At 41.7% G+C, this 15,155-nt stretch overlaps 1 protein-coding gene across 2 annotated transcripts in view; it reads right to left on the reverse strand.

Moving 5' to 3' along the window:
* The window catches only part of LRRC49 (leucine rich repeat containing 49), a 102,964-nt gene that overhangs the window by 16,484 nt on the left and 71,325 nt on the right, over positions 1-15,155 (reverse strand). For both annotated transcript variants that reach the window (XM_010977939.3, XM_010977940.3), the window contains 3 exons: positions 12,908-13,074; positions 3,890-4,127; positions 2,510-2,695 (listed from right to left, as the gene is read on the reverse strand). In XM_010977939.3, coding sequence (XP_010976241.1) covers positions 2,510-2,695; positions 3,890-4,127; positions 12,908-13,074 — 591 coding nt within the window. The remainder of the gene's footprint in view (positions 1-2,509; positions 2,696-3,889; positions 4,128-12,907; positions 13,075-15,155) is intronic.

The following is a 15,155-nucleotide window of genomic DNA, read 5'->3' on the forward strand; positions in this document are numbered from 1 at the left end:
AGTTCTCAAGTATCAATGGAATTGCTTAACTTTCATAATGTGCCCAAGGTAAGCCAAGGTGTTTACACCTTGCTCTAAAAGGACAATTCTGTCCCTGCCTGAGGGCATGAGCGCTGGAGCAGGAAGGACACTCCTATTCATTCTAAAGTCACGCCCACCTTTCTCCCCACGAGGAATAATCTGTCCTTGTGGGGGCTCATTCCTCTGTTAACCAAAAGCTGCTAAAAGCAGGGCTTGTACTAGTATCTGGGCATATTTTTAATATAAAGTAAGGTTGCCTGCGTTTTAAATACTATTAGTTTGTCTGTGTAATTCACTGGTTCCCAACCGGGGGAACATTCGGCGATGTCTGGAGACATTTGTGGTTATCACAACTGCTGGAGGGGTCCTAGAGCAAAGAATTCTCTGGCCCAAACTGTCAACAGAGCTGAGGCTGAGAAACCCTGGCATTGTCACATCTGAGGTCTTTAAAAAAAAAATACATCTTTTTTTAAAAATTATTTTTTTAGGGGGAGGTAATTATTTATTTGTTTGAATGGAGGTGCTGGGGATTGAACCCAGGACCTCATGCATGCTAAGCAGGCGCTCCACCACTGAGCTGTGCCCTCCCCCTAAACAATATTCTTAACGCTAGCTGTAGCACACTTTATGAGCATTTCTGGAAGACAAACCTGTAACTCAGGAGCACCTTGCACACATGGAGCCGGACAGACTGGCTCACTCTCTCCCCTTCTCTAGACCTTCATAGTTAACGAGGCTGCGGCTCCCTGGAGTCCTTCCTTCAGCTGACAACTAGGTTGTTTGGTCTAAGATAGTCACCTAGTGGCCAGCGCAGGCCACTGCTCCGTCTTTTCTCCCTAGTGCTCATAATTCAGCTTAATTCTACCTCAAGCAATACCATTCTCTCCCACACAAAGAGAAGTAGAAGCACAGTGTCACACTATTATATATCGTGAAGGATGGGATAAGCAGTTTTATTTTAGGTCTTTTAGTAAAGGGTCAAGTATCCCTGGCATTGACATTTTCAGAACTTTAAATCAGAATAAATCATACTGGCTCTTTTCCGCCCTTCTCTACTTCACATAATTACGTTGTTCTGCTCCTTCCTGTTTCAAGGTCCTGTAATACTTAGTACACCTCTACTAGTGGCTGACCTTCGGATAAATCCACTATTTGGGGTTAACTGAGATAGCGGTTGGCCATGAATGAGGGAGGATGACCCACCTGTAGGCAAAACCACCACTCTCCGTTCAGTCCAGGCTGGCTTTGCAAACTTTGGAACTAACTGTTAGACCTGACCAGTGACTCACAGCCTCTCTGGGGAAGTGCCAAGAGGGGACACAAGAGGACACAAAACTGAACCCAGTCTCTTGAGAACCAGTTGAGAGATTAGTCATCAGGAGATTCCAGGTTTGCCTGTATCGTCAACGGATGGCTGACACTGTGGTCACAGGCCCCCAACGGCTGACGTAAATTTCACAAGGCTCTGGTGCACTGAGACCAGAGACCGCCAGTCTAACGGTATGCTGGATTTTTGGAGTTTCAGGTCAGAGTTACTCGCAGTGTATCAGCTGCAGGGAAATACAGTTGCTATTACCACCATGCTAGCAAAGTTGATTACAGTTCATCTTACAACAAGGAGGCTTGAATTTTAAGAGATCATCACAATAATACGTTAGTATATTAAAGATTTTTTTGGAGGATTGTTTAAATTCAGTTTGGGAATTCCACAGTAGAGGGAAAGGCACAGTTTGCCTCTTCTTTCAGAGTGATGTTTAGAGAGAACATGATCTTTGGCTAGCTGGGGCACTACCCCTGTGACACGCTCAGCAGAATCAATCTGAAAAATAACTCTTCACTAATAGTTTTCCAGTTTCCAGGCTCCAGGCCAGACTTACACAGTGCAGATACGCCACAAGCAGCTTTGCAAGCTAGTAACAAAGCAGTCGAAATGTTTCTTTACAGTTGTGTCATTTCTTTTCCACGTGTCTTTACTTCCTCTTCTTCTGTCATTCCTCTTTGCTTATTTCTCCTTCTCATCTCTTCTTTTTTAAAACAAAATCACCCTCCTTTCCTGTGGATGTTCTCTTTCCCCACGTGATTCTTCCCTCCTCCACCACAACCCTCATTACCCGACACTCAGCGTCCCTTCCCCGCGCCTCTCGCGTGCCAGTCTGCACCGCACTTTGAGAAGCACAAAGATCCCATCACTTACAGAAGTGTTCTCTTTTTTTATTATTTTAAACTACCATCCTACCAACACTTTGCTTCTCTGAATAGTTACAAACAATACAAAAAGAATTTACTATTCACCACGACCTGGTGACTATTTCATTTTCGAAATCTGTCTGGTGCCTAAAAAGTTTTTGGATAGATTTTTAGCTTTTTGACATTTTAAATTATTTCTCAAAAGTTCTATCATGGTTACATAAATTCCTGACCACTTTTATGACTATTTCCCCTAAAACGGAACATTTTAATTCTAGAGTTGACTTAGTGGTTAGCTTACCTCTGTTCCATTTATTTTCTGCATACTAAAATGGCTCAGCCTGAACAGGACATAGTATTTCCAGAGGATAAAACTGACAACTGGATTTCCTTGAGGATCAACTGTCAACTGGTCGACGCGACGGAGTTGCGCCAGGGCATTAAACTGCTGCAGCATTACAAGGTTTGTCTCCTTGAACTTAAGGTGCTGTAATAATAGAACACAAAACAGAGCTGAACACTGAGTTTTACCATCTTAAACTATTAACATTAGAGCTTCACTGATCGTTCCCCAAATAAATCTGAAACTTCAGGCTTAGCTAATGTGGTTTTAATTACAATTAAACCCACTGAATGTGCTAAGCTCACACAACTTTAATCCATCTAACGTATCATTATTGATGAAATGCAGTAATCCCTCCCGTGTTGGACTCAAAGTGACTTCCCTTCTGCAAAGGATATCCCTCTAATTATTAACAAACTAAGATTCTTAAAAATTATATAAATATACAATAATTCAAACTCTTTGAGGCATTACAGTCATTTCACATGCTTTACACTGAGATTAAACCTACAAAGGAAAGATTAGAAATGAAATTTTCAGAACTGTATGAATACAGGGCTCAGAGTGCTTCTGAGGAGAACTAGTTACCTATTACTACCTTTACCTTGGTAGTTACTATGGAGGCTACGTAAACTGGCTACCAGAAAATAAAATCGCTAAAACTGAAATACTAAGTGTTCCATCTGTGAATCTGGATAAATTTTTCTAAACATACTGTCTCTACTTCTATCTTCTTTGGGAAGGATAACAAAAGAAAAAAAAAACACTATAAAAGAGCAGGTGAGGGAAATCACTGTCTAACAGAGATAAACAATGATACTAAAAACTCAAGAGAGAACTCATTATGGAAATCACAGCTTCTGCAAATGCATACCAATAAATAACATGATAATACCATAATTGAAAAAAGCAGTATCTCAAAGCAATTTTAATGAGCTATTAAAATTATTTTAAATGTTACTAGGGAACTACTGTAACATTATAAGTAAATATGAATGTCCCATTAATGCCAGGTATAATAGATGAATATATAATATAGAGTTAAGAGAGGTCCTGTTGAATGCTTTACAAAGTTGAAATATATAATTTGAGAAAAATTATACTAGCCCTTTATACTCCATAAAGAAGCATTTTCTAGAGAAATCATTTCCATTAGCAGAAGACTATAAGGCTATGTACGAATCTTAGTTTAAATCCCAGGTTCAGAAAACCAACACAAGAAGTTAGTCTCCCTGCCAGACAGAAACTATGTAAATAAAGCTGAAAACAGTTCTTTGGCCTGAACACACAAGTCATGACCGAGAGCAATTCAAATACATACTAAAAGGAAGTGTTTACCAGGGAATTAGGAAACTTCAGCTTTAATTTGGGGAGCACTTGGACGATTTCATCAAATTCTATGAAAGTGAAGGACACCGTTGTCACCATTCCCGCTGTCTGCACGCTCCAGTTCCGATCCAGACACTCCAGCGCCCCTGAGCCGTACAGGGACAGCGTGTCCCCGTCCACCTCCACGAGGTGTGTGTCCGTGACCGACAGGCCCTGCAAAGCACTGGTGAGCCCTGAGTCCAGAGACCTGGGAAACCCAATACACACTTTTAAACGAAAGTCTCATGATGCAAAGTAAGGAAGAGATTATAAAGACCTGTTGAAAAGGTATTTGAAATTTAAGTCATTTGTTTTTCATTTCAATAACTAAACCCAGAGCACCAAAGATTCATTTTCCATAGAGCATCTGCAAGTTTTGTCTTCTAGTCACAAATTTTAATTCAAAAAGAAGTGCATGTGAACAAAAAAACACCACTATGAAACCCAAATTATTCACAGCAATGAAAAATAACTGATACTCTATTTAGTTTTTAAACAATCCATTTCGTATATCATGGATACCTTTTCACGTTAAAACAAACAGTTTTTCTTAATCTATAGAATATTCCACTGTCTGGCTGGAAAAAAAAAAGCCTGGATTTTATAAAATAAAATATTTCTATAGCAAGAACCATGTAATGTAAAACTACGTTTGTAAAACACTTGGGAATTCATATAGTAACTGGAAGCAACAGTTTCCCTCCCAGAAGCTGGATTAAGGGGTAACTTTGACTTTTCTATTTTTCAGTATCTCAGCGTTGTTTGAAATTTTACAAGTGTATAAACACTACAGTTACAGGCAGTAAAATCTAGAAGATTTCCTCCCCGTTCTGAAATAAGAAACGATGAGAACCACCCGCATTTACTCCATACAAAAGATACACAAACTCGCTTCACAAACTGTCGAGTACGTTGCTGTTTTCAAAGCAGAGCCACATTTTCCGTACAAGGCACCTGAGAGATGGCTCTCTGAAGAAAAGCAAGCTCGATCCAACTCAGATTTTCTGCTTGGAGGATAGAGACATAAGTATTTGTTCTATCCAATCTCAAAACTCAAACAACGCTCGGTTTTTGCTTGTTCTGGGATTTTGCTTTCAGACAGTACGCATTTGCTCCCAGCTGTGTCAGTGCTTTGCCCTCCTTCATGCTCCTATGGAATGTTGTAACTCCTCAAATGCATCACTCCTCGTACTCAGGCGTAATGACATGTTTACAGTTTTGCCTCCTCTGTCAGATACTAAGTCCCTCGGGCTTAATCCCTGTATTTTTTCATCTTTGGAGGCTCTGGAACCTAGTAATGAGCTTTTCACAATGTAATTGACTGCATTATGACAGATCTTCAAAAGTTTTATGATGCTGATGTGGCAGGAAAGACTGACAATCCTCCACCCTGTGGGTTTATCATGCTTTACTAGACTTCACGTACTTACTTCAATGGCACCAGTTAACATGTGACACATCTGTCTACACAGTAAGAAGCTGGGTGATAACATCAATCCACTCTTAAGTGAATACGCAACCGAAAAAATACAGACAGGCTTGGTGCCTGCCAGAGTAGTGCCCAAGACAATGATTATCACCGACAGTCACCACACATTCAGCGAGCAGTGGTGTGTGAGTAATCGGAGATGACAGTCCTATAAAAGTAAGAGCTGAGATGAGAATCGAGATGAGAATTAAGAGTTCGTTATATTGCACGCTGTGAGCTGTGCAGGCTAGGGTGAAGGACGGGAGTTGCATTCCAGTGCCACTGAAATAAAGAAGCCTTGATGAAAAGCATACACGCCACTAGCACAGCCCTCCCCACGCTGCGCCGCAGGCCCTCGTCACCTGCCTCTCTCCCTAAACACTGGCTCCTTGAGGGCTCAGCCTTCGTCTGGCACAGCTGGTGGCACAGGCTGTGCTCAGTAAACGTCTCTTCAATGAATTAATGAAATGAGACAGTTATGAAGTTTCTTATGAGTCTCCACGGAATCTTAAGAAAGGTGTTCCAACCATAAACTCTGGTTTCAGCAAAGGGGCAGAATCAGTGATACAGACACAGAATAAAGGTTAATAAGAAGGTTTTGCAGGTGAGGCAGAGACAATAATAAAGAAGTAAAGTCAAGGCAAGAACAGTCAGCCAGGTGATGCAGTGACGCCGGATGTCATGGCTCCCAACAAAAGAAGTTTGTTTTAACATAAAAATGATGGGGAATCAGAGCGATGTACCAAAAACACGAATAAATCCTCCGGGAAGTCGTGTTGTTTTAAATCCTACCTTTGGAAGCATCTTGTTTACCTTTTCCATATGATGAAAAGTTTAAGACTATAAACTACAAAATAAAATGTTTATCATACAAAAGGATTATTTATTTTGTTTAAAGGTTTGTTAAGCAAATGGTCAGGAAAGTAAGTGAAATAATAAGCGAACCTAGCCTCAGCAACAGTAACACAGTTACAACGCAAAGCGGAAGTGGCTTCCAGCTCGCACAGACCCCGCATGGACACTCAGCAAAGACAAAGGGCAAGCTGCCGGGCGGCGGACAGGTCCGCCCTCCTCAAGAGGAAACAAAGCACCCGTCAAACAGCCGTACAAGACGAAACCCATCTCAGGTGTTTTCTGACTGAGGGCCGAGGGCAGCCTCAAGCTCGGGCCAGTCTGGAGCAGAGGAGCCTGCCCCTCAGGGAAGGTGTGCTCTGACTTCCACAGGAAGTCGCCCGGCGGTCTCCTCGCTACGTTGACACGCTGGGGCTCCTCCTTCGCGTTTTCCTCGTGCGGCTGGGAGATGCGTCCGCAGCTCTTTAGTCAAACACGCACCGTATTACTGCGTTTGTTCATTCACTCATTTATGCACCAAACACTTGCTGAAAGCCCACTGTACACAGGGCACTGTCCTAAGAACTCCGCCGCAGGTAACCAGCGCGCCTGTATCGATAAGGACAATCGACACAGACGTCAGGTGCAAGTTCTTGGATGTATCAAAAATTTCTTCACTTTTATTCTGGGCTATGGTCCCAGAAATATAACTACTCTAATCATACTCTGAAGTTAAATTAATAAACGCATGGGATATAATTCCTAAACTGAAATGATTTCAACCTCATTAAACAAACATTAATCTGGGGAGTTTGTTACGTGTCAGGCATTGGGGCAGGCATTGGGGATAGAAAGATAAAGTCATACTGCTTTGTCCCTGAAGGGCTCCCAACCTGGATGGAGAGTGGAAAGCAAGATAAATACATACATTAACTCTAATATAAGATGCTTACTGTCATACAATGAATATTTAAACAATATGCTATGGAAATGCAGAGGAAGGAATGACCAAGTCTTCTTGGGGTGGGGAGAAGTCAGGTTTCAAAGGGAGGTAGTATCTGAACTGGCCCCTGAAGGATGAACAGTAGAATGTCATCAGAAGTAGGAGGCAGCCCTACGGCAGAGCACAGGGAGCTGTACTCAATACCTTGCAATGGCCTGTAATGAAGAAGAGTATGACAAGGAATACATTTATGTGAATAACTAGACTGTACACCAGAAATTAACACAACATCGTAAACTGACTACACTTCCATTTAAAAAAAGCAGGAGAAGAAGGAAGCACACTTAAGGTAAAAAATATAATGAAGAAAGGCACAGGAGCCTAATCATATATAACATATTCAGTTAAGGACACTTCCAACACGGCTGGAGCACTGAGGAACAGGACTGCAGCACTAAAACACATGGCGGGTAGCAGCTGAAGATGAAGCTGAAAAGGCAGATTTTATCCTGTAAGGTTGAGAAGCAGAAGGAGACTTTTAAATAAAAAAGAATTAGGACCGTATTCAATGCAAGTTTGAAAGCACGTCCAATGTGTCATGCACGTTGATAAATAAGATGTGTTCTCTGCCCTCAAGGACCCACTAAAGACAGGTGTGCTGGTCACCTTTGTGGAGGGTGGAGCAGGGAGAGGCTGGGTTGGGGGAGATTAGTAGGAAGACCAGGCAGCAGCGTCACCTAGACCGTGTAAGACCGTCACAAAAAAGGCGGCAGATGAATGAACAAATGGCAAGAAAATCAGACAGAGCTTAGTTCAAATCCCACATCTGCCATTAATAAACAGAGGACTTTGGGGGCAAATGATTTAATTTCTTTGTAGTTTCAGTTTCCTCGTGTGTAAAATGGTGACTGTAACACCTGTTTTTTCAGAGCTGTTATGAAGACTAGAAATAATACTCTAAACCGGATCTCACACTCAGTTCAGTACACTTCAGGGATGTGTACCAGCAAATGAGGAGAACACAAATACACCAGGTACTTAATTGACCATAAAAGTAGGACTTAGTGACCGTGGGGAATGAAGGAGAGGGAGGAGCCAGGGGTTCAGAGGAGGTGCCTGGGTCTCCTGGTCCAGCTCCTACCCCTGTCTCGTGTAAATGTATGCTCTAAGGAACGTGGTATTCCTCTATGGAGGATCAATGCTTTAAACTCTGTTTTCCCATGAAGCCCAGTGCACACCCACGTATATTTCCCAACTCATATTATTTACATAACTGTAGGCAGCCTGCCATCAAATAGAAATTCTCTTCAAGATCTTTAGTAGTTAATTCCAAGTCCAAATTTCATTTATCCAACTCAATCTTTACATAAGAATAAATCAGAAAAATGTTCTCTGCCTTCTTGATTAGCAGAGGACTCTAAGAAGAGACAGGGCGATTAACTTAATGCAATAAAGCAACGGTCCCTGAACGCCAGGTTAAATGGAAAATACACTCTTCGATGCCTAAATGGAAGAAGGACAGTATTTCCGAGGATCATGGGTCCGTTACAGGCTAGAACAGAAAGACTGAGAACATTTCGGAAGATTCTTTTCCCAACGAGCAAGTGGTGCTGATTCGTACAGCGATGTACTTTATGAATTTCTATTACGACACTCACAGGTGTGGAAATTTATTTTATACATTGTATTTCATTATGGTAGTGTTGGCTAAAATACCCCAGTGTTCATAGACAGGAAATGGCCAAAAATAAACCAGCTTCACTGCATGCATCCAATGTAAGCAAAGAAAACACTACGGCAAGTACCTTCCCGTTTCTGGCAGGGGACAGAAACCTGCGACACGTCATTTTACTGCAGAGCTGCCCCAAGTACAGTGAACAGTGAAGTCATTAATAGGATATGCCCAAGTTTTGCAGAATTTCTCCCCTTTATGTGCCTGTAATTTTTTCATGGATACTTATTTCCAGGCATTCAGTTACACACTCATAAGTCAAAGGTCTTAGACATTGTAACACAAGAATTAGCCACTTTTTTGGCATTACAAAACACTAAAGACCATAAATGGGATTGTTAAAAATGGGAAATCTTATGTAGCATTAAAAAACAAATTGGACCCCTAAGGAAGAGACTTTGTGGCCCTCTGACTAGCTTTCAACTTTCAGAAAGAGCCAGGCTTGTATCATTCCTGAAGGATGAAATTAAATTACATTTTTAAAGACTTACAGAGAATGTAGTAATACAACTTCTAATATTTAAAATGTTTCACTCTGTGCTTTCAGATAAAAGAGCAGACAGACCGAGCTTCACACGTGTGTGTGAAACTTCTCCCTGAAAGACCCTAACAAAGTAACTGAAGTGGTGCAAACCCATGGCAGCAGCAAGTACAGAGGGAAGGGGACAACTTCAGTGAGAAGTTTCAGCAAATTTCTAGAAGGCAGAAAGTGAAAATATTTGAGTGAGGAAGAAGGACAAAGGAGGCTGTAGGTCTGAAGACACACTGGAGACAAGAACAAAGGTGGTAGCCAAGCTGCCCGGCAGAAGTTGGGAAAGAAAAGAACAGAGACATGATGGAAGACGGGAGTGAGAAGTGGGACCAACACAGGGTGGGGCATTAACTGAAGATCTGCAAAAGGACCCTACCACCTCCTTCTCCCCCTGCCAATAAAACAGGCAGAGAGGCACTGCAGTTCAGTGGGAAAAGGACCCAAATCTGAGGAATCTACCGTCTAGAGGTTGAGAAGATGGAAATACTCGAGAGTATGAGAGATGCACAACGCAAGTGAAAAGCAAAGGCTACTAGCAATACGATGTAACACGATGAACTGTAAACACTGGGCCGAGAGAAAACAATGAGACTACACTGGGGGAAAAGAACTCGGAGAAGCCCCCGCAGTGACTGCTGTTACCAGCACGAGCACAACTTAAGCAGCAAGCGTCCCCGTGACAAGAGCTTGGGATGCGTGGCTGAGACTGGAAGGAGACGGGGCTGGTCACGGCCGGACAACTTGTCCCTGGTTCCACGCCCAGCTCAGCCGTCAGGAACTTCACTGTCTGCAGCGCTAGTTTCAGCCGATCTCCTCTCCCCTGACAACCCTCACGTCCCGTCTCCAACAGCCCGCTCCCAGGGCCAGCGTGGCCTCCGCACCGCTCTTACGCTGCCACGACTTAGACTCGGCCCACCTCTAAAATCTTCAACTTCAAAAACTTAATCTGGCCGCAAGTTCCCATTATTCCAGCTCACTATTAACCCTCTTATTTTATATACTTCTCATCTTTAATTTCATCTAGATTTCTGTCCCAGAAATACTAAAATTTCACCCAATCCATTGGCAACCTTCTGTTTTTTAATTCTTTAAAAACCTAGCCTAAACCATATGACCCATCACCTCTTTCTTTTGTCATTATACTTGAATTTTTTATTTCTTATCTTTGATCCTTTATCTCTTTTTTCTTTATAAGGCATTTAGTGTCTCTACTGATAAACCTCGCCACCCTGTGCCCCTGGAATACACACTCAACAGCTCAGACTACAGTTGCTACAGTTTCATGGTCTGTAACCACCTTTAGCTCCCCAGAATTTTCCTTCAGTATTTCAACACTTCTCCAGTTAGCCCTCTACAATACAAACAAGACCTGAAAAAATGGATGTACCATGATTTTTAAAATGATGAGTTATTATCTTAAGAATGTCAATCCCTCTGAAATAAACAACTTAAATGCCATTTAAATAAGTCTCTGAACATTTCCATTTGAATGAAATTATTTTAAAGTTTATACAGAGGAACAAGTACGTGAGAATTGAAACTCTGAAAAGAATAGTAAAAGCTAGTTCCCTACTAGACATTAAAACTTAACTATAAAACTATGATAATCAAAATAGTCTGGTATTGGCATGAAAACAGATCAGCAGATTAGTGAAATGGAATAGAAAATCCAGAAATACACCCAGATACTTATGGGAACGGATAAAGTGAAAACGGCAATCTCAGTAACAAAGAGGACAACGCAACTGAGGAACGCTACTGGCAACCTGACCGGTCACCTGAAATAAAAGCAGGTTAGACTCTCACCGACACCATATTCAAAACTAAGTTTGACATATTGTACGAATAGTTTTTAAAATCTTAGTAAAATTTTAGAATAAAATTTATAAGATCATTTGGGTAAACCTGGAACTAGGAAACCTTAAGGATGATAGAAAACGTATTTTTTAAAAAGAGAGAAATCAGAAATAGAATGGACTTGTGTAGTATTTCATGAATCGAAAGCCCAATGGTATAGTTTTAATTCTATGAAGTATTATAGTTCTCCCCAAGTAAAATCACATTTTGACATCTGAATAATATTAAACAAAGCTCCAGGGCAACAGAAATGACACACTTGTTATATAAATAATCACTTAATTAGAATCCTTATTCTTGTTGCCTTATTTTTCTCGCTGAAAGAGGCGAGAAACTCTACATGAGGAAACCCAGGTGAGCTGACGGAGGTACACTAATTGATAAAAATTAATCCTGCAACTAAAAATTTTTATTTGTCTTTAAAATATATGTCAAACTCTGTAACTCAAGTAAACTCCCAAAATACTCTAATGACTCAAATTACTTTCTTTATTACATTCTTTGTATATGGAAAGCTTAAAGAACACTGGCTAAATACTTGAAATAAAAGCTGTATTATATTTAGTTTGAAATGTGTTTCAGAATTTGATTAGGTCATTGGATAACTGTGCTTCCCCAAATGAAACAAAACTGAAGTGCATTCCGTCCCGGATTGTTAGGCTTTATTTTAAAATTCTGTGTATAATTATAAGCAAACTATAAAGCTGTATCTGTTTTCTATTCCTCTCATTGGCCTGACTCCAGCACGCCTTCTGGAGAGGAAGACATACACGTGACGTCTAGGAAGTGTCCTCAGATCTGCTCATGAACCAAGGGATGCGTTTAACGTGACACGTGTCATAGAAGAAAGAGGACGTGAGCTACTGGAATAGACAGATGTTATAGAGCCATCATTTAGTTCTTATGCCAAATTGCTTAACACCGCCGGTTAAGGAGTAAGGATTTGTGCTAGCTGCCGAGGAAACAACAGAGGTCAACACAGGCAGGATCCTTTTCCTTGAGAAGCTTGCGTTCTAATGGGCAAGAGAGATGTCAAACAGCTGTACCCGCTAGGTGTTTAATTATGGCCCTGGTAACCGCTAAGAAGGGGGAGTGCAGGGTCCTGAGAGAGAAAGAAGGCATCTGATGTAGTCTTGTCACCAGGAAGTCATCAGGAACGGCTTTTCAGGGGACGTGAGGCTTAAATTTGAGAGCTCCAGGCTGAGATGCAGTTAGCCGGGGAAGGGGAGGGAAGCAGGGCAGGGACGTGGTGTCGGGGAGGACACGGCTGTTTCCCTGTTTCCGGGAGAAGGGCTCTGAGGCGGGAGAGAGCTCACTGAGCTCAGAGAATCCAGCGGCCGACAGTATGGGATAGAACAGGGGAGGTGGGTGAGGGCCCCCCGGCTACACTAAGCAACCTCAAGTTCCTGCCTATGAAAAATGGGGAACTACTGGAGGATTTTTAAATTAGGGGTCAGCTTGTATTTTCAATATCTCCATCTTCACTTTTAAATTTAAACTGCTAATTTCAGTAGGTTTTCTTAAGAAGACAATCTTAAAATAATTACATGTAAAACGTTTCCCCATTTTGCTCCAAAGTCAGTTCTTCAAAGATACTAGTATCTGGAAAGATCACTACCGCATACCCTGTTTCCTCCTGAAATGCAGAGACGGTGCTCCCGTCGTTCTGGCAGGGGTCCTGAGAAGGGGAGTCCGAGTCTCTTCCGTCTTGATCCGCAGCAATATTGCTTATTCGATGTTGCTGCAGGTCCCACCTTCGGGCAACGTTGTTAATGGTTAACCTCTTCTTCTCCTGCGAAAAAGTCCATCATGACAAGAATTACAGAATGCAATTCTTGTAGCAGAGAGTATCCAAGGAGCATACTGTTTGCACTACTTCTCACACCTTTAAAAGGAGTCTATTACTTAAAGGTAGCTACCAGATACATGTTCTAAAACACAGCGTAAGTGCCCTGTATTTACCCTGTGCATCCAAACACCACAATAATGCTCCATCATCCTCAAAAAATTACATTTAAGCAATAATTACTTCCACTAGAGATTTAAAAATTCACTATTTGAAACATTAATTTGACAGAAATGATAGACTTAAGCATTATTTGAAGTTATAATTTGACAGAAATTTATATGCCTTTGTGTTTAAACATAGCAAGAAAAAACTAACATTTTAATTTTCCTACCCAATAATTAGGACAAATATGGAGGAATAATCGAGGGGGAGGGGGCAGAAGAGGTGCTGATCAATGTTCCAAGCTTCACAGCATAAATTACGATGTCTGAAAATTAACAATTACATACACACTGCTAAGAGAACTTACACTAGGCTGAAATATTTCTAGATTACCCATTATCAAAAGTTAGGATTTTAAAATGAGATGCCCATTAAATCAGAGTGCTAAACACAGACACTTTCCTTGCCTTCACTAGGAGCACAATCATCCAGTGAGAACCCAGCGGTGTGACACTGACCCTCGTCACCTGCTCCCCCTGGAGCCACTGCAGGCCGTCAGGAGGGTCCTCTGCCCCTCCCTCCGTGCATTTACACATGCACGAGACTTACGTTTAGTTCCACTTCTTTGTGTATATAAAATTTTAGCACGCAGAAATGGCACTAAATAGCAATGAAAGCGATGGCAAAGCTTAATCAAATCTAAACTGTTGAAAAGTCCTATTTCTGCATTTAAAAATGTTCTTAGCATGGGTTCTTTTTGCTGTTGCTTGGTATTTCATATTAGTCTAACCCATTTGTTTAACCCACTTGTTAAATGGGTTATACTTAATATGTATATGCTTCTGAGACTTTTTGACATTTTATGTATGTCTTTCTTATCTAAAGCAAGTAGGAATCTGCTATTCTACTGTAATTTTTTCCCCAGAGCTATAATAAAAAGGCATCTTACCTTAAAGAATTCTATGTCAGTTGTTTGTAGATGACTGGGACAGCCCAGTTCTTAATCTAAGCTACACCATTACTTTTACTCAGTACCAAGGCTACACTGACAGAGGCGGGGGCAGTGAGTTAATGGGGGACGCCCACCACGCCGGCTCCATGCGCCCGGTTTTCTGGCTGACTTGGGTTTGGCAAAAATAAATATTTTTAGTGAGGTAGATACAGCAGTGTTTAGACAAAAGGCACAAAATTTCACACCGCTGAGTATGTTAACAAATTTATAACAAGACACTCTGAAAATGCAAACACTTTCCTACACCAATCCTAAAGTGAAGTCTCCAATTTAATTTAATTGGGTTATTAAAATCAGATCAAGACCAGGTTGACTAAGAAAATGAATATTTTCACTAGGGCCAAGAAAAAGGAAGACATATTTTAAAACAAGAGTGCAGCCTGGGGTCAAGGAGGATCACTGGCTGGCCAGGGGCCAAGCAAGGGCTCCAGGTATCTGTGGAGCAAGAAAAAGAGGAAAAAGGAAGGCTAGAGGCCCAGTAAGGCAGAACATTTCACGCTCAAAGATCACGAATGTATTTGGCATATTAGTTACAATCATGTTTCTATAGCCAGATGGCAATTTGCCAAGTCTGTGTTCAAGTGACAATTATTTTAGAAGATGCCAACTTTCAGCTTCCGCCCCCTTCGGTCTACTCTTTATTGTCCAGACAACACCACGCCAGTATCACCAGCACATCCCACAGCTCCCGCTTCCATTCACTTCCAAGGCTGGAAGGAAAATGGAAGGAGAGCGTCCGGGCTGACGGTGCGCGTCCACGCCCTCTTCCTGCCCCTCCACAAGCGCCCGGCCCGCCTTTATAAATGATCAGTGCGCGCTGTTACAGGAAACAGTCCCCAGCAAATGCTGAGGGTCGTTGACATCATGACCCCAAATCCGAGCTAGGGCTAGGAGTCCTCATTTCCCACTC

Source organism: Camelus dromedarius, chromosome 29 (assembly GCF_036321535.1).
Source record: "Camelus dromedarius isolate mCamDro1 chromosome 29, mCamDro1.pat, whole genome shotgun sequence".
Taxonomy (NCBI): domain Eukaryota; kingdom Metazoa; phylum Chordata; class Mammalia; order Artiodactyla; family Camelidae; genus Camelus; species Camelus dromedarius.